The 25808-nt window shown below is 40.1% G+C and overlaps 1 protein-coding gene across 1 annotated transcript in view; it reads right to left on the bottom strand.

The window, feature by feature from the left end:
• Positions 1 to 24564, bottom strand: part of NHS (NHS actin remodeling regulator) — a 424713-nt gene extending 400149 nt beyond the window's left edge. The window contains exon 1 of the mRNA XM_027835426.1: positions 23967 to 24564. Coding sequence (XP_027691227.1) covers positions 23967 to 24564 — 598 coding nt within the window. The remainder of the gene's footprint in view (positions 1 to 23966) is intronic.
• Positions 24565 to 25808: the final 1244 nt, after the last annotated feature.

The raw sequence follows: 25808 nt of genomic DNA, 5'->3' as shown, positions 1-25808 counted from the left end.
ATTTTCTACTGTTTGTCTCAGTGCTTCTTGGAATCCTTTTCTCCTTCAGTTTAAGTAGCATCACACTTTCTTGGTAAGGTATCATGGAGCTGTAAATGTTCTCCGACTCTCTGACCAGTCTTGTTCAGTCATGTCTGATTGTTTGTGCCCCTATTTGGCGTTTTCTTGGCAAAGATATTGGAGTGATTTGCCATTTCCTTCTCCAGCTCATTTTACAGATGAGGAAACTGAAGCAAACAGAGTTAAGTGACTTGTCCAGGGTGACACAGCTAGTAGTGTCTGAGGCCAGATTTGAACTCAGGTCCTTCTGAGTTCAGTCCTCCAGGCCCAGTGCTCTATCTACTGTACCACCTAGCTGCCCTTCTTTTCTCCTTAACAGGTTTCTATCATGTCTGTGTATTTGGCTTTTTTTCTAACTTTGACTTCTTTCTACCGCTGAAGGCCCTCATTTCCAATTGCCAAGTAGACAATTCCACCCTGATGTCCCAGTGGTACCTCAAACTCAGCATGTCCAAAACTAAACTCACTATCTCTCCTTCTCCAATCATTGTCTTCCTATTCCTTTTAATAGCATCGCCATACTCCTAAGCCTCCAGGTGTGAAGCGTTGGTGCCATCAGTGACTCCTTTCCCTTGCCTCCCTTATCCAAAACATTGCCAAATCCAATTCTGTCCCATAGTGTCATAGTGTGTGTGTGTGTGTGTGTGTGTGTGTGTGTGTACAGGATGACCCAATACTCAGTATAGTATTCTGTTCTTTAAAGTTTAAAAATACAGTAAGACTTCGGGGACTCTCTCTCTCTCTCTCTTTCTCTCTCTCTGTTTCCCTCTGTCTCCATATATGTATGTATGTATGCATGAACTTATACATAATATGGGCAGCTAGATGGTGCAGTGGATAGAGCTTAGAATCAGGAAGACTCATCTTCGTGAGTTCAAATCCAGCCTCAGACACTTACTAATTGTGTGACTCTGGGAAAGTCACTTAACCCTGTGCCTCTGTTCCTCATCCATAAAATGAGTTGCAAAAGGAAATGGCAAACCACTTCAGTGTCTTTGCCAAGAAAATGGGATCCCAGAGAGTAGATCATGACTGAAATGACAAAAAAACCTACATACTTCTGTATATGTATATATTTTGCATAAATATACACATATATTTGTATGTATCCATATGTATTACATATATGTATATGTCTGTGTTTGCCTTTCTGTTTTATCTTTGTTTCTTCTTACTCTAACACATCCTGCACTCTGGCCAAAATGGAATATTTACTCTTCCCCAAAGACAACCTATGATTTTCCACCTCTGTCTTTATTCCTGTTGTTCTTTCTGCCTAGATTTCCCTTCTTTATAGAGATTCTACCATCATTCAAAAACCAGTTCAAATCTTGTCTTTTCCAAGAAAGCTTGAATTCCTTCTGTTGTAGGAGGCCTATAGACAGCCCTCTGTGTTCCCATATCATTTTTTCTTCCCTCTTGTATATCCCTGTTATCACATTCTACCTATTTATTTGTGCACATGTTTCCTTTAAGCTCCTTGAGGGCAAGGTTTTGTTTTGTTTGTGTTCTTATCCCCCACAAAGCCTAGTACTTCTCTTGCATATAGTAGGCACTAAATAAATATTTGCTGAATTGCCTTGATTCCAGAGATTTGTTTTAAAAAGCAAACAACTTTCAGCCATGTCCTGAGATCTACTGATTCAGCCCATTGTCTATGTACAATGACATCTAATGTTGTAGTCATGATCTTAGGCCCTGAAAGATCCTAAAGTACCACCAGAATATTTGATATAGTTCACTGTATTATATATACTATGGCAACTCCCCAGTTAATTAGCATTGCCAATTAACTAGAACATTTCATTCTCCAGAAGCTATATATAGATCAGCAGTTCTCAAAGTGTGGTATGGGAACTCCTTTCTGGGGTTCACAAAGTCAAAAATATTTCAATAATAATACAAAGATGTTGTTTGCCTATTAAACTACTCCTCCCTTTTCCAACTACACATCTGTGTGACTCTAGATTGTCTTCATATATTTCAACCAAAATAATGTATTGCAACAGATTGAATGAAGAATCAAATATGAGACTCCAGCTGTCTTCTATTAAGCCAGATATTAAAGGGATTTGCAAAACTATGTGAAATAATATTAGGCTTCTCACTATTTCATTTATAATGTATTTGTCTTAATGTGTAGCAGTAGGCTCAATGCCTGGCATACAGTAGGTGGTTACTAAATCCTAGTTGACTGACTTGGTTTATTATTGTTATTTTTAATGAATTAACAATTCATTATATATATTATATATATATAATGAATTAACAATATATATATTATAACAATATATATATTATATAATATATATATTATAACAATATATATATATTATATATATAATGAATTAACAATTATTTAAAAATTTATCCATTTTAATTCCCAATACGGTAAATATCAATATGTATGATCCACACAAACAAAAGCTCTTTGGGGCCCTCAGTAATTTTTAGTGTGTAATAGAGATCTTGAGACCAAAAAGTTTGAAAATTAGTGGTACAGATAAATGAGAGTTTGCTACAAGGGGTCTGGTTATGGGATGATTTGGGGTTTCATTTTTTAAAAATACTTTTATTTAGTTCTTTCTCACAACACAAATTCATCAAATCAAAAAATGGATCTACAGTACATACCCTCATTCTCTATAAAGAGGGACTCTTTGAAGGAACATTTGGGATGTTTTAAAATCAGGCACTAAATCCACTCTACTTTCAGAAAATTAAAAAAAAAAATCGTGAGCCCAGGCCCAATTAAATATTTTACTTTGCCAGGAGAGATCCTACAGAAGGGCCTTAGATGTTTTCAGTATTATTTTCCCACATTTCCTATCACTGGTTCTTGAGGGCGAATGATTTTTCCGTCTTCATTCTAACAGTCTGGAATCCTTTCCAGGTTCTCCAGTTTCTCTGAAGCATAAAGGCAGAGGCTTAGGACGCACTTCACCCAGAACCACAGACCACTTTTGGGTAAGGGCGCACAAAAATAAAAAAAACCCGCGGGGAAATGCAGTCGCCGAAGCTGAGGATTCTTCCCGGTCTCATTTAAACTTCAGCTTCCTGCTCTAAGTTTTTTAATGACTACTTTCAATGCAAAATTGCATTTGAGCTTTAGAGAAGGCAAGTCATTAACGGTACTCTAAGCCAAGAGGATCTACCTGGAAAAAATCTTTGAATGAGTTTAATTGCATTTTTTTAAGTGGGAGGAAGGTGTATAAAAAAACATCCTGGCACAGATATACAGAAAGCAAGCCCAGAAATCTGTTATATCATTACACTACACTAAGGTAGAGCATGATGTGGATGCCAGATAACCCTTTGAGAACTTGCGTAGAGAAGAGGTGATACAATAAATTTTTTAAAATAATTTTATTGGATCATAAATCTACAGCTGAACAGAACCTTAGAAGCCATCTAATCTAATACCCTCATTTTACAGATGAGGAAACTGAGGCTAAGGAACATTATGTGACTTGCTCAAGGTCACATAGATAACAATCATCAGAATCTGGATACGAAGACAGGTCCTATGATTCCAAAGTCATTTGTTGCCATGTACATACATGAAGTGTGGTCTGGGAACCCCTTTCTGGGGTTCACAAAGTCAAAAATATTTTGATAATAATACAAAGATGTTGTTTGCCTATTAAACTACTCCCTTTTCCAGCTACACATCTGTGTGACTCTAGCTCCCAGCACACTCACAGTGGTTATTAATTACATAAAGGATTATTATATCTTATTTTTTTGAATTAGAAAGAGTTTTAGGTTCAGGACTTGGGAAACCTGAGTTTGGTGACTAAATAGTTGTGTGAATTTGAGGAAGTGACCTATCTGTAAAATGAAGGAGTTGAAATCAACTTCAATTTCTAAGGTTCTTTTCACCTCTACAAATATGTGCATATACACACAAATGTGTATTTTATATATGTATTAGATAGAATTACATATGCCTTTGAAGCTGACCATCTCTCATTTTTGCATCTTTTTGGGTCTTTCAGACTCATTTTCTTCCCTATGCTACTCCTAGTAACCAGCTACAACCATAGTAATGACTTCCTATCAGATAGGACAACTTCAGATAAACTCATTCAATCTACTGTGTTCCTGACATATTTTATCCCTTCCAGAGTTAACTGCCTTTTTATAAAGGGGCACATGGCAATCAGTGTACAGTAAATATTTGTAATATGAATGAATGAATGAATGAAGTTTTGTGGAGATAAAAAAAGAAGTCCCTGATGAATGAATGGAAGAGAGAGAGAGAAATGGCTTAACCCAGAGGTAAAGTAGAAAGCCCAATGGACTGGGAATCAGAAGACCTGGGTCCTAGGCCTGCTTCTGCCAAGTGGTAAGGTGTGATGCTCAACAAGTCTTTCGAATTCTTGATTTCGAATTCTCAGGTAAGATTGTATTTGGGAAAGTTATTCGGTCTCAGTTTTCTCATCTCTTTTATCTGTAAAGTGAAGGGATTGGACTTAACCTTTAAGGTACAGCTCTAAAATTTTATGATTCTGTAACAGTGGGAATTTCAAACACCTGAACGTCTGAGTTATAAAGATTTTGGGGAGGAGGGAGGAAATTCTTCTCTTGAGATCCCTTGAATAAGGGAACACCCACTCTGCTGATACAGGGACAGACAAATCATCTCTACAAAATCCAATGATTCACTTCCTACTAAAATCCTAGGAAAATCCTTTAGCCTCTTCCTTACCCTACAGCAACATACACCATATGTAATGCTTTCTTGAAACTAAAAACAGCCATATATTAGACTTTACTAAATGCCTCCCACACATGTAAACCTATATATTAAGTTACAGCCTTCTCTCCTACTTAGCCACATATTTCCTTTTAATATCTTGGCTCACTGTTGTTGCTGACTATATCTCTATTAGCTAAAAGAATTTAGGTCTTCAAAAGCCATTAACAACTCCCTGGAAGCAATCTCAGAAAATACAGAAGGGTGGCAGTTTACCTAGAAAAGAAAACATGGCAACCAATGAGATAAACCTTATATTTTTCATGAATAGTAAGTCATGCATTTTTGATGTGGGGAAATAACTTGACATGTTGTAAATCATCCACTTAGCTCCTGGCAGAGTAAATGATAACTATTAAGGCATATCTAAATATTCCATGAAAGACAATGTACCCCTTTTTTTCTGGGACTCTACATGTCTCTATAAACACATAACTTTCTCCTAGGAAGATATCCAGCCAATAGCCTTGAGTAATTATATTTACCACATATGTTACCACCTAGTATAATATTATGCACACAGTGGGCACTCAAATACCCATTGAATGATGAACATGGTGTGTGTTGCCATACCTTGGACTCTGTACTGAGCAGCTTCTGTAGAGCAGGCTGCCAAAAAGAAAAAAAACACCTTAGTTCTGACTAACACTGATAATTCCTAGTGTGAACCTAAGCTATTCTCTTACTTCATGCCTTCATATCAACAGCCATCTCATAATTGTAGAAAACTATTATCTCACTGGAGATAGAGAGAGAAAGAGGTGTAAGGATTAAAGAGACTTGCAATTGCCTATAAATTCTCATATGGTTATCAGTCAACAAGCATTTATTAAGTACCTACTATGTTCCAGGCACCTTACAATCACTCAGTGGTTCCAGAGCCATGACCTCCAGGGGCAGGGGCAAGATAGGGAGATAAGATTGAAGGGGGAGAGGAAGTTTTAGGGGAGAAAAGCCACAAGAATGACCTCATAGTTCAATCTATTTAGTTAAGATAAGAAGGTCAATGACTAGAGACAAATCTGACTATAATACAACTCAAAGTCTTAAATTCATTCGTTTTTTCATTTTGAAAATATCTAGTATGTGTCAGAAAATATCTAAACAGCTCACATTTATATAGCAATTTAAGATTCACAATGCACTTTTTTCACAACAAGATTCTGTCAAAGGCAAGCCAATAGTAGTACTGGTAGCATCAGCAGCAACAGCAGCAGCAGGGGTAGTGGTAGTGGTAGTGGTAGTAGTGGTAGTGATAGTAGTAATATTAGTAGCAGCAGCAGTGGTGGTAGTAGTAGTAATAGCAGTAGTAGCAGCAGCAGCACCTGTTGTAGTAACTGACATTTCTTTAGCACTTCAAGGTTTCCAAAGTGCTTTATATACATCTCATTTGATTGCCATAACCCCATAAGATAAGTATTACAGGTATTATTAATAGTAAGCATTTACATAGCTCTTCAAGGTTTCCAAAAGGCAACTAGGTGGTGCAGTGGATAGAGAACTGGGCAAGGAGTCAGGAGGACCTGAGTTCAAATGTGACCTCAGACACTTACTAGCTGTGTGGCTCCATCCAAGTCTGTGTTTGCCTCAGTTTCCTCACCTATAAAATGAGCTAGAAAAGGAAATGGCAAAATCACTTCAGTATCTTTTCCAAGAAAACCCAAATGGGGTCATGAAGAGTCAGACACAACTGAAATAACTAAACAACAGCAAACCTTAAGACATAGAGCTAAAGACTTGAAGCATCTTCCACTTCTAGCCCTACAGACAAAGTTGACTATAAAGACCTTGCCCTCCTCCTTCCCCCGGGGGTTGGGGGGGGGGAGAAGAGGGCAGCTAGGTGGCCCGGTGGATAGAGCACCAGCCCTGAAGTCAGGAGGACCTGAATTCAAATCTGACCTCAGACCAAATACTTGACACTTACTAGCTGTGTGATCCTGGGCAAGTCACTTAACCCCAATTGCCTAAAAAAAAAAAGTCCCTAAATAAGTCTCCAAATGGGGTCATGAAGGGTTGAACACCACTGAAAACAACTGAACAACAACAAACATCAAGGTTTCCAAAACACTTTACAAATATCTCATTTGATCCTCATAACAACTCTAGGAGGTAGGTATTACTATCCTCATTTTACAGATGAGGAAACTGAAGAAGGCAGGAGTTAAATGACTTGCCCAAGATGACAAAGCTAGTAAGTGTCTGAGTTTTAATTTGAACTCAGGTCTTTCTGACTCTAGGACCAACACTCTAGCCACTTTGCCACTTATGTTATTCCCATTTTATCATAAGATCATAGATTCAGAGCTGGAAGAGAGCTGAGAGAGTCAGTAGTTCAACCCCCTCATTTTACAGAAGAGAAAAGTGAGGTTCACAGAAATTGAGTGACTTCCAAATCAACTGGGGAATGGCTGAATAAGTTGTGGTGCATGATTGTGTTGAAAATACTACTGTGCTATAAGAAATGATGAGCTCAATGATCTTAGGAAAATATGGAAAGATTTTCATGAAATAATGAAGAGTAAAAAGAGAAGAATCAAGAGAATATTGTATACAGTAACAGCAACATTGTTTTACGAATGACTTTAAGTGAATAAGTCATTTTGACTATTATAAATATCCAAATTAACTAGAAAGGACATGTGAAGAAAGACACTATCTGCATCTAGAGAGAACTGATAAATAGAAGTATGTATAGAATAATTTTAAAATATATACCTATTTATGTTTAATGATAGTCATTGGGGATAGAAAATAAAGGAAGAAAAAAGAAATTTACATAACTTTATTATATATTTAAAAGGAATAGCAAGTTGTACAAAATAGATTTAAAATTTGCAATTTCATGTGCAATCATCTTTTTTATTCTATTATATTAAGGAAATGCTGCTGGAAATGTTGGAAATTATGGAAATGTTTTATTCTGTAAATTAAAAATAAAATAAATAAAATGGGGAGGGGGGTTACATGACTTATCCAAGAACACACAGCTAGCAAACTTCAGAACTTTGTTTCAAACTTTGCTCCTCCTACTACAAACCAGTGTTCTTTTCAACCACCTTACTACCATGTCTCCAACATCTCCTATTACTTGTACTTTTGCTCAAACCCATAATTGAGGCTAAAGGGAGTTGGAGGAAGGTGGAAAAGCATACAGCAGTGTTACAAAGAGCTTGGTCCAGTTCCCTGACCTTCAGTAAAGGAATCTAGAAGCTGGGGTAGCGTTGTGAGTTTGAAATAAAACTCTAAACCTGGTATTTGGATTTGCTGAGGGTTTCCTTAATCACTAAACTTCCCAGAGTTCAACCACCCAACCTTGGCCACTTGTTTATGAGCCAAACATCTGTGGCAATTAAGGCAAAGCAGCACAAAGAAAACAGCTCAAGGAAGCACATAGGTTACCGCCATAGCACTCCCTGGCCTCTCTCTCTCTTGCCACTTGGGAAAACTTTACTTGCCTTGTTTTTGCAGAAAATCTCCACAAACAAGGGCAATTCAAGAACGCAACTCAGGGGTAGCTCCTGAACGAATGAATTCGTGAATGAATGAATGAATGAAAAAGTTGATTAAGTTCTTATTATGTTCCAAGCGCTGTGCTAAGTTCCAAGGATACAAAAAAAACAAAAAAAGTAGGTAGTCCTTGCCAGTGAAAGCTTTTGAAGACTTCATTCTCCACTCCTCACTAAATGAAGCAATTTTAGGGTCAGAAAAGATCCTCTTTCTCTCAAACTAAGAGCTGAAGCCACACCAATAAAGATTCCAATGTCAAATTATGATTACATGGAGATTTCAAATAATTCAGAACACAGCCTTTTAAAGAGCTCATCTCTTGGAATCAAAAGACCACACTATTTCTTAAAAAAAAAAAAAGGCTTTGCAAAGTAGATCATATTTCCATCTCTTCAGACACCAAAACATTGTCATTATAGATTAATACACACCATGAAGTGATACTCTCCTGCATTATAGAAAAAAATAAATCACCCTTTTCCAAGAATTGGGAGAGACTGCCACAGTCCTGAAGTGTCCTTATGGAAAACCTTATAATTAAAAGTCAGTGGAATGATTTTTGCCTCCAGGCAGCAACATTTCTCCTAGGAATAGAAACTCTTTGCTATCACAAGTATTGGCTCTGGTGTAGACACTTGGAGAAAGCTACCAGACGGCTTTCTAAAGGTCACAGTCAGGGGCTTTTCTATCTAAGAAAAAGGAAAGCACTGCTCATTTGGTTGCGGAATAGCATCCCATTTATTTCATAGTGCACTCAACCACAACTTGATTTTCAGAAGTTATTCCTTTTTTGTACCTTCTCTGTCTCTCTACCAAATGTACACTCTTTCTCCCCTCCTCTGGCATTCCCTTCCCTGCTCCCTGACTAGGAAGAGAGGGCGATGAGGAAGCAGACCTTATTTCATAGATCTCAAAGTACAGCTAGATTGAGTCACTTGACATAGATTTAGTATTTCAGTTCAGTCGTTTTTCAGTCATGTCTGAGTCTTCATGACCCCATTTGGAGTTTTCTAGGCAAAGATACTGGAGTGGTTTGCCATTTTCTTCTCTAGGTCATTTTGCTGATAAGGAAACTGAGGCAAACAAGGTGACTTGCCCAGGATCACACAGCTAGTGTCTGAGGCTACATTTGAACCCAGAAAGATGAGTTTCTGACTCCAGGCCCGTGGCTCAATCCACTGTGCCACCTAGATGCCCTGATTTAGGATAGTGAAAAAGAAAGAACATGATCAATTGCAATTAGCCTTGCCTAGGGGCTCCAGGCACACAACTAGGCTTTGCCTAATATATACCATATATTATATATTACATAAATATATGTATATTATATACCCTACAGTAATGTTACAGCTCACATTGATAAAGCTTTTTAAGATTTACAATGTACTTTCAGAATATCCCCATGATGTAGGTAGATTGTTATTCCCATTTTACAGATTTCACAAAGAAAGGTAATTCTTAGAGCAGTGAAGTAAACACCTAAGCTAATAAAGAATAGAGCTAGGATCTGAATCTAGGCCTTTCCTTGCCCCTTGTGTCAAAGGACCTGGGCTCAAATCTCCCCTCATGCTTGCATTTCTATGTGACCTTGGCAAGGCACTTAAACTCCTTGATCCTCAGTTTCCTCATCTGTAAAATGAGCTAGAGTAGGAAATCCAGTATCTTTGCCAAGAAAACTCCAAATGGGGTCACAAAGAGTTGGATGCAACGGAAATGACTGAACAACCAACAATGGCCTCAAATCCATTCTGCTGCCCCTCCATACGGAATCATAGTCAAACACCAAATTGTTCTTGGAATGCCCAGAGAACACTTATGTTCTCCGTATTCTAGATCCTCTTCATAGAGTCACAGAATCAGAGATGGAGGAGCCCTTAAATTCCATTTACTCTAATATCCTCATTTCACAGATAAAACTGAAGCCCAGAGATTTACGTAACTTGACCAACGTTACACAGGTAGCTAAAGGAAAGAGGTAGAATTTGAACCCAGGTCCTCTGATTCCAAACCAAGTGCTTTTTACATTGGACCATACCACCAAAGTACTCTATCCTGCCCCTTACTTTTAGTACTTAGGACTTCAGGGTCAGGAGTGGTTGAGTCTCCTCTAACCTGTATATGTATGTATGTATGTATGCTCTATCCTAACCTATATATGCATGTATATATACACACACATACATATACGTGTGTATATATGTTAATACACACGTGTGTACATACACACATGCCCGCATATATGCATTTGTATGTATACATGCACATATACGTGTGTATCTATATACATACATATCTACATATATGCACATATATGCACATGCATATATACACACATAGAAATATATAGACAAAGGGAGTTCCAAAACTGGATCAAGCACAAAAAGTAAGCTGTGTTCTCTGAGATCATAGGATCATAGAGTTCGGACTAGAAAGGACCTTTGAATTTATTTAGTCCAGTCCCCTCATTTTACAGATGATGAGAGACTGAAGACACAGAGGAGAGCAATGACTTGCCCAAGGTCACACAGATGGGGCAAATCCGGGATTCCAACCCAGGTTCTCTGATTTTAAATAAAGTACTCTTTCCACTGTGCTACACTTAGTCAAACGTGAGGCCAGGAAAGGGGTACAATTCAGGAATGTCATACCAATCCGACCCACAATTACGACATATGGAGCACATAAAAATATGAGTGACTATAGGTGAGGAGGAGAAGAGGAGGGCTCACCACTGAGGGCTTGGTAACTCCAAATAGGGAAATGCGCATTTTTCAAAGCCCAAGAGCCCCACAATTGTTGATTCCAGACACACCTTCCGTTAACATTATAAGCTGGTTGCACAAAAACAGTGTTAGACAAAACAGCGCTGAGTGTGTGTGGAGGGTGGGGGAGTTTCAGGCGTTCAGGTAACTGAACAAATACTGGAGTTCCAGGATTTTAAGATAGTATTTGTTTATAATGTCTTACTGGTACTGTGTAATGACACTGGACAGACAACTTTAGGCAGAGTGTGCTTGTTCTGATCCCTTTCAAAAGCCTGCAATAGAATTTCTACAGCAGGAAGAAGCAGCAACAGCAGGGAGATGAGGACAATTAGTGAGCTAGCCTTCACCTGGAAAGAAGATAAGACTGACGTATTATCAGTGAAGCATGTGGTTTGGCTTGGATTCTTTTGTTTTTTCCAATGGTGGAGATGGTTTCGTACTGATCCAGTCATATTACGTGATCTAGTCCCCCTTATAGCCAAAGACAAAAAGATATGGGCATCTACCAGATAATGCTAGGGTTATAGGTACAGTCTGTGGTCAAGTGTATAGTCTACAATCAGGGACTAGACCTTTGAGAATGAAACCTGTAACCTGGGTTTCATTAGCTTAGTTTTCTGTCCACCTGAACTAACCAGTCAATAGGAGAGATTACATCACAGTCAAAACACTGTATAATTTCAGGAGCTACATTTGCAGGACAAAATACACACACACTGAAGACAAACACAAGCTGGGAATTGAGCAAGGAGAATTTCTCCTCCTTTCTGTACAACTTCTAGAAATTTTGAATAGAAAAAAAAAAACAACACCAAAACGTTAGAAGAAACTTCCTGTTTCCCATAACAAGGTAATACATACTTGATGATATACCCCTACCTGAAGCTTTATTGCAAAGATGTAAGCTCTAAGAAATAATCTGCCCCATTTTCCACTTAGCCAACAAGGAGCAATAGATACTAGCTAGCAGACAGAGAAGTTTGCAAAGCACTTTACTTATATTATCTACCCTGTAAGGTAGGTACTTTTAATATTCTCATTTTACAGATGAGGAAACTCAGTCTCAGAAAGATTTAGTGACTTGCCCAGGGTCACACAATACCTAAGGTAGGATTCAAATTCAGATCCATCACTCTATTCAACTGGGTCACCTAGTAGCCTTAAGGGTTAAAATAAAACCAAAGAAAAAATATATTGTGCAATATGCATTTCTTTAAGCAACAGGATTAATTTTAACTAACAAAGAGAAAAGCAGAAAGAAAAGCATGGGGATAACATCTGATACTTAAATTTTGTTCCAGAATCACTTCTCTCACACCAAAGTTATTTCTAAACTTAAGCAAAAGGATATGAAGAGCCTCCAGAGGGTTTCTCCTCTGTTCCTCTGTCTATCTTGCTCTGTCACTCTCTCTCACCTGGCCCCTGCCAAATCCCACCTCCCAATTTAAAATGACAATCTTGTATGTCGTGAAATGGAGAGCTAGTTGATTTTTGTATACGAACTCATGGGGCAGCTAGATGGTACAGTGGACAAAGCACCAGGCCTACAATCAGAAAGATCTATCTGAATTCAAATCTGGCTTCAGACAGTTGTAGGACCCTAGGTAACTCACTTACCCATATTTGCCTCAGTTCCTCATCTGTAAAACAGGAGCACATTGGAGAATGAAATGGCAAACCACTCCAATATCTTTGCCAAGAAAACCCTATGTCCATGGAGTCACATAGAGTCAGACACAACTAAACAAGAAATATGAACTTACACACAGAGCCAATCTCTCTTTTTAAAAATTACTCATGTATATTACCCCCAATTAATCTCACAATAAACATATGCAATCTTGTTTTAAAAAAGTCGCTTGTTTAGGGGGTGGGGAGGGAGAAAAACTAATGCTAACAGAACTCTGATGCTAAATTAAAAAGAAAATATAGCTTTACTTGCATTATTAAAATATAAATACTCTAGGAATACAGTCCAGATGCATACTAGAAAGAAACATAAATATTGATATTATACTGCTAATGAACATTATGGTTTTTTTTGGATGCCGTCCTTCTTCTAGCTTTAATGTTCTGTGAATCCATGAATTTTCATTGCTGCTGGATTGGTTTTTTTTTTATTCTTAAATTACTCTTGCTAATAGTCAAGTAGCTAAAAATTATATGAGGGTTCCTGATTTCACAATTATAGGTGCATTTATATCTAACAATCAGAAAAATCCAGAACAGTCTTCCTCCTCCAGATTTCAAGAAGCAACTTGAAAGCTGAAAGTGTGGCTGCTAATCAGATTTTATTTTGTTACTCTGAAGTTTTTCTAATGTCTTCAAATGTCATTTTAGCTTTCTTGTGGGACAGCTCCTGATTCCAGACTATAATAAGGGCCTCCAAGTCTGGGATTTTATCTTTTACTTATGCCCACAAAGTTCTTCTAACTAAAATCTTACAATTGTTTGACCTTGGGTAAGTCAAGCTCCCTCTGTATTTTCAGCACCTTCATCTGTATGTAAGGGTGGTAATCAATTGAGTCAATCAACCAATCTCTCTACCCCCACAAACTAACTACTTTAACCAGGTGAGAAACACATACATTGTATCAATTATTGATTAATCAATCAATCAAGGGTATTAGATTAGATACAAAAAGTCCTTGAGAGAGACAGAGAGAGAAAAAGAGAACCATTGGATAAACTGGACGCTGAACAGGAGGTGTATTGGGATTGGCTGAAGAGATTGTTATCCTTTCTGGATCTACTATAAAATAGCAAGTCAATTTGGAACCAAGCATTATTCCATATCTGCTCACTGAGTGATAGCAGAAGTCCCAGCCAAGCCCCCTGAGCAGGATATCTCTTTGGGAAAGGCAAGGAGGAGTAGGTCCCTATCTCTTTCTTCCCTTTGACCAAGGGATGACCTTGTGAACTTCAGAGGGTCAGAGGATCTGGACTTATCAGCATACTAGAAGTGTTCCCAGGACAGCAATGACTTACAGCAGTTTGAGCATCAGGAGGGGAGAACAAACCAGGCACACTTCGGAAAAGGAAGCTTCTGGACTGGACCCCAGTAGAAAGGTATACTTTATCTAAGAAGAACATCTAGATTACTCCATCAAAAAAGACCTCCAGGTACTAATAAATTATCTCCCCACCCCCACTTAGCCACATTTGCTCTAAATTTAAGGCCATACTGGGGGAGAGTGTGTCATAGATATTTGGGGAAATGTTTTCTGTTCTTATAACTACCTTAGTAAAATGCCCCCTCTCTAAAAGCTAATTAAATCTGTCTAGCTAATTGATATGAACTGATAATCAATAGAGGAAACATACCAATGGGGGCTCATGAGTTATGCCAATGAAAACAGTTCCCTCTAACCCCTTGGGGCTCCCTAGAATTGGGAGAGCAGAAGTAGCTAGCTGCCTCCTTGGGCCCAACCTGGCAATGCAGCTGGGAGGTAAAATAGTAGCTACTTAACTGTGCTACAGGTGAATAAGGAGATTGGATTAGATTATCTCTAAATTCCCTTCTTTCTCTTAAAGCTATGATCTATACCATATCAAGAATGAAGAAACTTTCTCACTGTTCCAAATGTTTCTAAAGTACTTTATAAATAAGATGTCTGGTTTAAGAAAGCCCTAGTTGAATTGTGCTTATCATTTAACCGACCTGTACCACTACTAAGTCTATCTATACCTCAAAGAGACCAAAGAGGAAAAGGGCTCAAACATACAAAAAATATATACACACACAAACACACACACACACACAAATATATATATGTATACACACACACACACACACACACACACATATATATATAGCAACTTTTTTTTCATCGTAGCAAAGAACTAGAAACCAAATGGGTATACAAATTATGGCATAAGAATGTAATGTTCTATAAGAAATAATGAAGAGGATGGCTCCAGAGAAACCTGGGAAGATTTATATGAACTGATGCAGAATGAAATGAGCAGGACCAAGAGAACAATTTCTATAATAACAACAACATTGTAAAGCAAAGTAAATTTGAAAGCCTAAAGAACTCTGATCAACACAATGACCAACCATAATTTTGGTGGACTTATGATAAAACATGCTACCCTCATCTGCTGGACTTGCGTGTGTGTGTTTGTGTGTGTGTGTGTGTGTGTGTGTGTGAGAGAGAGAGACACTTGTACATGAGCCCACAATGATTGAGTGCCAGGCCTGAAGTCAGGAAGACTCATTTTCCTAAATTCAAATTTGGCCTCAGATACTGTGAGAACCTGGACAAGTCACACCCTGTTTGCCTCAGTTCTTCACTTGTAAAATGAGTTGAAGAATGAAATGGCAAACAACTCTAAATATCTTTGCCTAGAAAACCCCAAATGGGGTCACTGAGAGTTGGACACAACTGAAACAACTGAACAACAACAGACATGTATGTATTTATTTTTGGACGTAGCCAATGAGGAAATTTGTTGTGCTTGACTATTCATATTTGTTTTGACTATACATGTTTTGTTTTTCTTTCTTTTTAATGAGGGGAAGGGAAGAGAAAATATATTTTTGTTAATTAAAAAAATTCAATAAAAAAGGAAAACTTTAATATGATTTGAGGGCACAGAAACTTCCATGAAAGGACATTCTCCAATGGTTTTAAAGGATTTAAAGTCAGCTGATTTGAACACTTCAGATTCCTTCATATTTCACTATCTCTCTTTCTATAACATAGACCAAACGGTTGCCAGATATCACTACAGGAATCCAGTTGTTTTCTTCTCTCATAGGAAAAATATATCTAGTTTTACTACAGGGCAAAATAATGTAACTGATCAACAATATCAAAGAAATGATGCTTACCTCCTTTTTTTAAGTGTTTTTTTCCCTTATCAGCCTTGTTTTAAGGTGAAGATACAGAGAATAGCATACAATATAGTTTCCTCAGAAAAACTGCTCATATTTGTCTATCATCACTGACCTAGTATCTTGAACTTAACCCAAAGTTTCCACCTGCTTTATGAAAGCCAAAGATCTGACTGAGCCACCAGTCCAAAAAGTCAGCTTTTTACAAGGATATAAAAGGATATAAATGATATAAAAGGATATTTAAGCAAACTTCTTATATCATTTCTCTGATGAAAAGGAACCATGGAAATAAGACTCTTGGCAAGTCTCTGAAAAAGAAAAGAAGCAAGGACTCCAAACTTGAACTCTATTTTTAAAAGGGATCTTGGAATTATGGTTTGGAGATGTTTAGATCTCTTCCAGACTTGGGCTTCTGTACTCTATGGACATGGAAAGTCCAGTTTCCTACTGTGCATTATATTTAGGAAAAAAAGGAAGTAGCATCTCCAGTAACTAAAATAACTATTATATAGAGAATTCCATTCACAGTTCTTGGTGTTTCTATTTGATATCAATCAGCCCACAGACATAAGTTCACAAAGAACAAGTCTTGCCGATGAACCTTATTTCCCTTTTCTATGATGTTACAAGATAGAGAAAGGGAATATCTTAACTGCAATGTATTTTTATTTCAGTCAGTTGTTTGACAAAGTCTCTCATAACATCTTTGTGGGCCAGATGGAAAAAAATGTGGGATAGATGATAATGTGGTTTGCCAGCCTCATACCCACTTGCTAAGCAAATAATATGGATTAATGAACCACTAGAACTAGAGAAAGAACTCAAGTGATATGTTACAAGGTTCGGTTTTCCACCTTTTTCTAGCTGCCCTTAATTAGTTATATACATGAATGCAATGTAATCCAACCATACTATAAAAACTATGAATATAATGAATTCAGAGAAGCATGAAAAACTTATGTGAACTGATGCAAGTGAGGCAAACACAATCATGCAAACAATATACACAATGACTATGACAATGTAAACTGAAAGAATAAATACAAAACAATCAAAACTAAACGCTATTAAATTATAATGACTTATCTTGGCTCCAAAGAAAGGAAATGAGAAGGCATTCTCTCCTTTTCTCCTCTCCAATTCTTTACAGAGGTAGGAAACTATGAATGTGTAAAATGTATTATAGATTATGTTGATGTGTTAGTTAGTTTTATGAACTGTTTTACCTCTCTTTTTTATTCTGTATTTTAAGTGATGGTTCTCTAGGAGTATTCCTAGGGGAGATACATCGGGAAATATAAATGATATAAAAACAAAAGCTATCAGTAAAAAAACATGTTTAAAGAAAAAGATCTAGGGGTACTAGCTGATTGAATCAATATGGACTGAGGGTACAATAGACCTGCTAAAACAAACCCCAAAACAATAATAACAAAAACCTAATGTAATCTCAGGCTGCATATAGTATAAGTACAGGATGGTAGTAGTCCTACTTCACTGTTCAGACCACATCTAGGGTATTTTGTTTATTTATAGCCAACATATTTAAAAAGGGATATTAACAACTTGCAAATTAGAAAATTGGTCAGCTAGCTGTTCCATGTACAATAAATCTTGTATAAGTGGTCCCCCCATATCTGGAATATACTCCCTACTCATCTGTACCTCAAAAAATTCTAAGTTTTCTACAAAACACAGTGCATGTATACACCAGGTCTTTCCTGATAATTATGCGCATGTGTACACATACACACACACACACACACACACACACACAATCTTCGTATTACTCACTTAGGTTTATGTCATATTTCCATCCCTACCCTTCACTCTCACCCAGTAGGATATAAACTCCTTGAATATGTGTTATTTTATTTATGTCCTTATACTCCCAGAGCCTAACAGAGAGCTTTGCACGTAGTAGGTGCTTTATACATGCTTGCTGAATTGAATTTAATCTGAGAGGAGTAGGGCAACCAAGATATCAAGGGGTCTGAAAACCATGTCATGTAAGAAATAATTTAAGAACCAGAAGTGATGTAGCCTGGAAACCAGAAAATTTTGGGTGGGGGAGGTGGTGGTATACAGGAGGGGGAAAAATGACATACTAGGCCAAGTATCCTTCTATTATATGGAAGAAGTGAGAATGAAATAGAAGATATAGGAAGACAGATTTCAGCTCCCATGAATGAATGAAGCATTTAAGCATTATGCGTCAAGAACTGCTTTGAGGGGTTGAACTAAATAATAACTAAAGTCCCCTCCAAAACTAAGATTCTTGATTCTCATGAGGATCACTTTTATTCTTGATAAATTTCACTTTCAGGTACTCAGGTAGCAGCTGGGTACAGTATAGAAACAAGATTTGGGAGAGAAACTCTTCAGAGTAATGTTTTCAATACAACCATACCACCTTCTCATTCTTATTGGTTAATTCTGTGAAAACATTTTTATTTGTGTAAACATCTACCAAAAATTTGTATCAACACATTCAGGCCCTGAGATAAGATCCCCAGGGTTTTGAAACAGTTCCCAGATTACAGTGTTTATGGCCCATTTACCAGTGAAGCCAGATTCATAGAGAACCCTGGAAACAAAGTCACTTCTACAGCTGATCTGCCATACAAAAAATCCTCCTTTCAAAGGTATGTTCATTATATCCTCATTTTTATGAATCAAACTGTTTAAAAAAAAAGGCAGCATGGTTCAGTGGAAATAAGCAGAGTAGAGGAGTGGAGTACCTTAGTCCAAATCCTGGCTCTGTTTGGAAAACTTGAAATGCTGGAAAACTCATTTAATCTCTCTGAAACTTGGCTATAAAATCAAGGGATTTGATGACCCCTGGAGTCCCTTCTAACATTAAATCTCTGATCTTTATCTTTAAATGTCTTCTTGGCATATTCAACTCAAATCTACTTGACAAACATTTTTAAGTACCTACTGTGTTTGTAAGTGCTAGGTACTGGAGATTCTTAGTCAGAACATAAAATAGTACCTGCCTCTCAAGGAGCCTGTGTTCCATTGATGCCCCTATCATGGATGCTAAAAGACTAGGATTCTTCCTGTTCAATCAAAACGTAATGAAGAAGAGGTTCACTGTCTCCCTGATTTAGCAAATTAAATGTAATGATAATTCACAATGGATCTGAAGCTATGACTCAGAATGTCTGCATCTCTGGGAGCTAAAGGGGACCTCTCATCATTCAACGCCATTTTGCAAAAAAAAAAAAAGCCATCATATGTCGGAAACAAAAAAATGTTCATTGTTGCCATTTTAGGAACATAAACCACAACATGGCATCAAGGACTTTCTATGTAAATCAGTCAAGTTGTTTTGATTTAAAAGCCCAATCCTAGGCAAAACCCAAAAACCTAGAAAGAAACCTGGTGCTGTGACTGGTGATGAGTAAATTTCAACTATGAATTATTAACCTCTGAAAGATTGCTCTACTCTCAATTGTTTTGTGTGGGGGTTTAAAACAGATTTCAATGAGGATGTTAGGTTCTCATAATGCTTCAATGGAAAAAGCATGCCAGCACTATGGAAATACTCAAGCAAGTCTATTAACCAGCTCGATCTGATTTCTGCTAGCTTGCATGCAAAGATTCAGAGTATAAAAGAAAAAAGGTGGTCCTAACAAAAGGGAAAACCCAGGATTAGGGCTGGCATAAACCAAAAGGGTCGATCTCTTCCAAAGAGCTACTGGAAATTTTCTATTGAAGTTTAAAGGTGTATGCAATTGCTCTGGATGGAATGGTATTTCCCAAACTGGGGTCTTCTTAGAAGGTCTGTTCCACTAAGCCAGAGACATGGGAGCTGCATAACTCAAAACAGCTATTAGTGATATCAGTGCTGAACTGTGGGCTATGTGCACTGAGGCATTGGCCCCTTCCTCATGTTAGACCTTCTGAGCACACTTTTCTCCCCACCTTCCCCCTTTCCACCCCCTTACCCAACCTTTAAGATGTGTTGTTCCTACGCCAAGAGGGTGGCTGGAGCTATGAACAGCTGTTTGGTGGTGGCAGCTATTATAAGACAAATTGCTAACTGTTTTTGTGGAGGGGGTAATGTGGGAGTCATAAGATCCTTTGGGGAGGCAGCAGGATGAAAAAGTTTGAGCAACTTTGAAAATCCCATCTGAAAGTGATTAGGATCAAGTCTGAGACAATTTTAAGAACAGAATTGCACCAGGATGCTTGAAAGTGTGACCACATTAACACTAAACCTGTCTAAGAGCCATCAGTTTGGAAAACCGTGAAGTATACAGGCTCCACGGGGTTCTTCACTGGATTCAGTTAGTTTCCCAGACCAGCATTCTTTTATCAGCCCACTACAATTTCTTAGTTACTGTATTGTAACATGGAAAAACCTATAATGGGACTCATCCACATAGCAAAGAGGAAGTCAGGCATATTAGAATTCTCATATCTCATTATACAAAATCTGTCCCATCAGCAGATAAAGAAAGAGACACGTAGCATTTGTTCCTTGTCAAATCACTGTACTAGTCACATGGGCATGCACTAGTGTAGTACAGCAGTTTGGGTGCCCCCTGCATCGAAGACATTATGTAGCAAAGGGAAAAGGGGAGCAAGAAGGAGATGTGTGGAGTTCTAACTAGCTGGAATTCAGGGTTTTGTCCCAAGAACTGATGGGAGGTGGGTAGGGAAGAGGAAGCTCATTTCTTTCCTGGAGAAACAAGTTTTGTCTACACCCTACCATATTCTCTTGGCCTAAGCTCCCAAAAGGGTTGATAAGGGGAATAGTGGAGAGAAAGTGGGTCAGAAGAGTGGGAGGGAACCAGGTCATAGATTGGTGGAGAATAGGAGATAAGAATCTAGATGGTCTTTACTCCCTCCAGCATGACATGTACATCAGACTAGCCTCTGTGTGTACTATGAAGTTTTTCACTTCACCATCTGTGCCTTCCATCAATCCCCTACCTGATGCACCTGACTTCCTCAATCATCCTCTCTGCCATAGCCCACACTGACTGTTTTTACCCTAGATGAAAAGATATCAGAGATGCTTCTACAAATGTGCCCTCTCCAGGTGACTAAAGAGTGTTCAATTCCAATTTGGGGATGAGGGGAAGAAACCAAACCATGAAGAGATTGACCATAGACCCTGAAATGGATCAGAGTAGGGAAAATCACTTTTATCTCCCAAAGAACAGTCAAGTTTGGATTCTAGCTTGACTGTGTGACATTGATTACAACCAACTACACTAGCCCATTCACTGCCAGATGGTTCTTACCTACATCTATCTTTTTCCCAACTGTCCCCTTTGACTCTTCTTGAACTATTATAATGCTTGGAATAATTTTTAAAAATCCAAAGACCCCACCACCACAAAAACCTAGTAGGAACCTTTAAAAACTACACTCTTCAGAGTAAAGCTAAATGGTAAACAAACATTTCATCATCATACCTCTAGGAACAAGCAGTAAGACTATCTGAGCAGGAAACAGGATTTATAGGAGAACATCACTGGGGTGTGAGGTATGTTGGGTGTTGTAAATAGTTCAGATGCAGAAGGTGGGAGGCATGGAGGTTGGAGAAACAAAGGGGCACGTGTAGACTATCAAGTTGGGAAGACAGGTCAGAAGAAGGATTTCTAAGCCCCTCCTCCCTTTGATGCTTCCCAAAGGGAGACAGAAGTCCTAAGAGAAAAACAGAGCATAAGGTATCCTTCCCTCCTAAGGCTGATACCCTCAAAGATCAAACTAGTACAACACTACCCTAAATATATGTGAGGAAGAAGAGAGATCTGGATAATAGTTGTTCTAGTATAATCTCTGGGGGAGAAAAATTAGGCCTGACATATTTTTATTCCCTTTCTAAATAGGTTATTAGATAAGTTACTTTATTCTCACCTCTCTCTCTCTCCTTCTCTCTCTCTCTGTCTCTCTCTGTCTCTCATTATATATGCTCGACCAAAGTAGATAATGTCTCTATCAACTATATTTGCTTACCATGAACTTAGTGAGGAGAGACTAAGAAAAAGAGCTATTAATGATTATTTTTCACACATCAAAAAATTTAAAGAATTATGTTCAATTCATTGAATCTAAAGATGACTACTAGCCTTTTTTCAACTTTGCCCCCATGGAAAGTGTAAAAGGATGACACATCTGTTACTATTGGACTGGTTTCCAGTGTATGAAACCTAACCAAAGAAAAATACATATTCACAAACATTTGGGAAAAGTATGCACCACTCACAGTCTGCAAACCTTTACTCCAGCTATCATTTATGTGAAATCATCACTAACTTAAACCATACTACACGGATATTAACAGCTGTTGGAAGTACAGGGCCTGTCTCTGCTTTATGGTTTGGAATGGAAAAGGAGCAGGATTAAAGTACTCATTGCAAATAACAAAAGTAAAATATTACTTTTCCCATGACAGACCTAATTCTTTCCAAAATTCATCACCACAATAGCTCTTCTTTAAACAACAGTTATTAGTCCAATTTCAGGTCTTTATAGCTATGAGAACTGATCATCAACATCAATAGTTTCACTATTTTATTAAAAAGAAAACCTTAGAATTTCCATCAGGAAGTTGGAAGCATTCTTAAGGCAGGGACAAATTTGCATTGGAGTGTGGTGAGAAGGTTGGGTTTTGGATGACTATCAGAGATGCCTGGAAAATCCCCAGGGAGGCTTCCATATAAAGCTCTGCAACCCCCATTACCCCTCCCCAAATCTAGCAGCCAACCCTTTCACTAGCGCATATGCAGCAATATCAGAAATCCTAGACAGGAAGCTTCTTATGTAAGTCAGAAACCACTGACATCATCTCTCATGTTCTGACCCAAACCGCTTTAGACGCCACACACAGGCACATCATCCCTCTTGGTAACCCAGCAAAGGCTGAGGTTGCATATAAACGTCTACAGCTAAACAGTCACACACACGTGTATCTATGTTTCCAAATATGTGCCCTACAGAGCTAGAGAGTACTGTTTGTGCTCCGTTTTGGAAAGCTTTCCTGAAGAACTGCCACCTTTCTATCATTTAATACTAGCAAAGGACTGCCCAGCTGTGCCAGATGAGGACTGCACAGTTATAACCCTGTACTAGATTCCCGGGTCTGCTCCTTTCCCTGAGCTTGTGCCTTTCTTTTCTCTCCTTAAATCCTTTTTTCTCTCTCTGCAACCAGTAGACTCTTTGGGCCGCAGATATTGGCGCAGGAATCCCTACAGTTCATTCACAGAATCTGAGAAACTGCCAGTTTGAATCTCTCTCTCTCTCTCTCTCTCTCTCTCTCTCTCTCTCTCTCTCTCTCTCTCTCTCTCTCTCTCTCTCTCTCTCTCCCCCCCCCCACCCACACACACACACACACACACACACACACACACACACACCATGCTACAGCATGCCAGGTGCTGTTCAGGAAACCCCCAGCCTCATTCCTTACTCTTTAATGTCAAACATAGAGCAAGCACCAAATCTGGCCCATGAGCTCGGATATCCCCCAGAAACACACACACACACACACACACACACACACACACACATCTGTTGGCACTTTCCAGATGCTCATGAATGACCACGGCTGCCACCCGACCTTCGATCCCCAACCTTTTCCACTCACTCTCCCCAAGAGGAGAGGGGAGAAATAGAAGAACTTCCAGGAAGGAAAAAGAGGGTGGAAAGGGTGAAGACCTTTTCCACCCTATTTGTTCCCCGTATTCCTTATCGCTCTTCCACCTCAACCTGCGTCTCGACGATAGTCCAGACGGCGCCCCAGTAAACTTTCCTTCATTTCTCCCCATCACCGTTTCCCTGACCTCGGGGTGTCCTCCCCCCAAATCCAACACTATCCCCAAAGCAAGCCTGGCAACTGCTGGAGATGGAGATAGTGCTCGGGTAGGGGCAAGGAGCCAATCGTGTCAAAAACCCTTCCAGACTTCGTAAAGGGAAGGTGGGGGGAAGGTGTGCGCAGTATTGGACGCAGTGCCCCTGGAGGCTGCGTCCAGGGTTCGGTAGGCTGAGGAGGAAGAAAGATCCAAATACTTACGCACTGCCTCCAGCTTGGGATCCATGGTGCCCAAGACGCGCTGGACGCCACTGATCTTGCCTTGGAGAGCCCGGACCCGGCGATGGGTCAGTTGTATGTCACCCTCAATCTCCTGGAAGAGAGTGCACGCGTGCCGGGCCACATCCGAGAGCTGCCGGAGGATCCGGGACAGAGCCACATTACTGACTGAGCACAAATCCAGCATCATTAGCATCGCTGCGGCCGCAGAGGATGGCTCGCTCCCGGGGGCCCCGGCCGCCACCACTGCAGCCTCCGCCTGAGCAGCTGCCCCGGGTGCCTCTCTCCGTTGCTGCAGCGGCTGTGGCTGTGACTGCTGAGGCTGCTTCGCCTCCCCCACCGCCATCTCCACCAGCCCAACCGCCTCGTCCCTGTCCTCCGGCCGCGGTGCCTCAGCCTCCTCCCGCCGCTGAGGAGGCGCCCGCTGCAGCAGCGGCCGCGGCGGCGGCTGCTGCAGAGGAGGCGGTAGAGGAGGCGGCGTATCCTCGCAGCCCAAACTCTCGTCCTCAGCCAGGCCCGGGGCCAGCCGCCTCTGCCGGCACAGCCACTGGGGCTCCACAATCCGCTTGGCAAAAGGCATCGCACACAATCCCGAAAGCGACTTTTCTGTCCTCGCCGGTGCGTCTGGATATCTCGCCAGTCCCCTCTCTCTGGGAGCTGAGTGCTGCCACCGGGGCTGGGGTAGGGGCCGCAAGGGGGAGGGAAGAGGAATGAAGCAGGGAGGGGGGTGAGGCGGTGGGAAAGTACCGATTCACAGTCTAGGCTGTGCAGACTGATAGGAGTGTTCCAGCTACTTCAGCCTCCTCCACCTCCTCCAAGTGAGGAATCCTCTCCCCACACCTTGCCTCCCCACCCCTCACCTTCCAGTAAATCAGTCACCCCCACCCCAGTCTCTTTTGCCCTGTGCCTCTGTGGGTGACAGCCACGGGGCTGGGGGATGAGGGGCGACAAATCCAGGGACTTTTAATTGCCTTCAGTCGTTTTCACTTGCCAACAGCCGGTCGCTGATGGTTAAGCTCCATCTTTCGATCTTCTCAGAGCTGTGTGGCCGCCGCGGCCGCCCCCGTTGCTGCTGCTGCTGCTGCTGCTGTCTATGGATGAGAGTAGGAGAGTGAGGGAGAGTGTCTATGCGAGTGCTTCTCAGTTTGAAAGTAAAACAGCGCAGCCCGGCGCCGCCTCTCTAGTCCCCACGCTCTCTCCCTCTGATCATCAGTCACTTCTGGGGAGCTATTTCTCTCGCTCTCTCTACCCCTGGCGCGGCTCTTCCCAGCCGGGAGGTGGATTTGAGAAAGGCGGTCCGAAAACCCGGAGAAAGGAATCCTTCTTAAGCTTAGGGGAAGGAGGCGGCGTGGGGGTGGAGGAGAAGGGTTGAAGGAGAGTGAAGAGAAAAGAAGGAGGGGGGAAAAGAGGAGAGAGAGCGCATGGTCCCCTCTCTACCACTTGGTGGAGTTACCCAGCTAGCCTCGCTGGTGCAGTCGCATTCCTGCTGCAAATCCACTTCCTCGCATCAAAGTGAATGAGATTTTCACTGTCAACGGAGTGGGGGCGGGGAGAACGATCTAAAGTTTGGCAAACGAGTCGTAAGGCATTAGTGTCAAGCTATAGATTGGAGGAGGTGGATCTGGAAGGAGGAGGGGTGGAGCTTCCTAGAGTCGGAAGACTTGTGCATGCTCGATTTGCACAGAATCATTCAACAGAAATCAGGTTTTGGGGGTCCTCCAAACTCTAGGATCCAGAACTCCAGCATCATTTCACCTTAGGGGATGGCTCAGGGACTTTATAAGCAAGTTAAAGCGAACTAGGAGGGAGATGTGGGCCGGCCTT

The sequence above is a fragment of the Vombatus ursinus genome, unplaced genomic scaffold, assembly GCF_900497805.2.
Source record: "Vombatus ursinus unplaced genomic scaffold, bare-nosed wombat genome assembly UNPS02014814.1, whole genome shotgun sequence".
In the NCBI taxonomy this organism is placed as follows: domain Eukaryota; kingdom Metazoa; phylum Chordata; class Mammalia; order Diprotodontia; family Vombatidae; genus Vombatus; species Vombatus ursinus.
The sequence above is the reverse complement of the archived record's forward strand: the minus strand, read 5'-3'. Positions and strand labels throughout refer to the sequence as shown.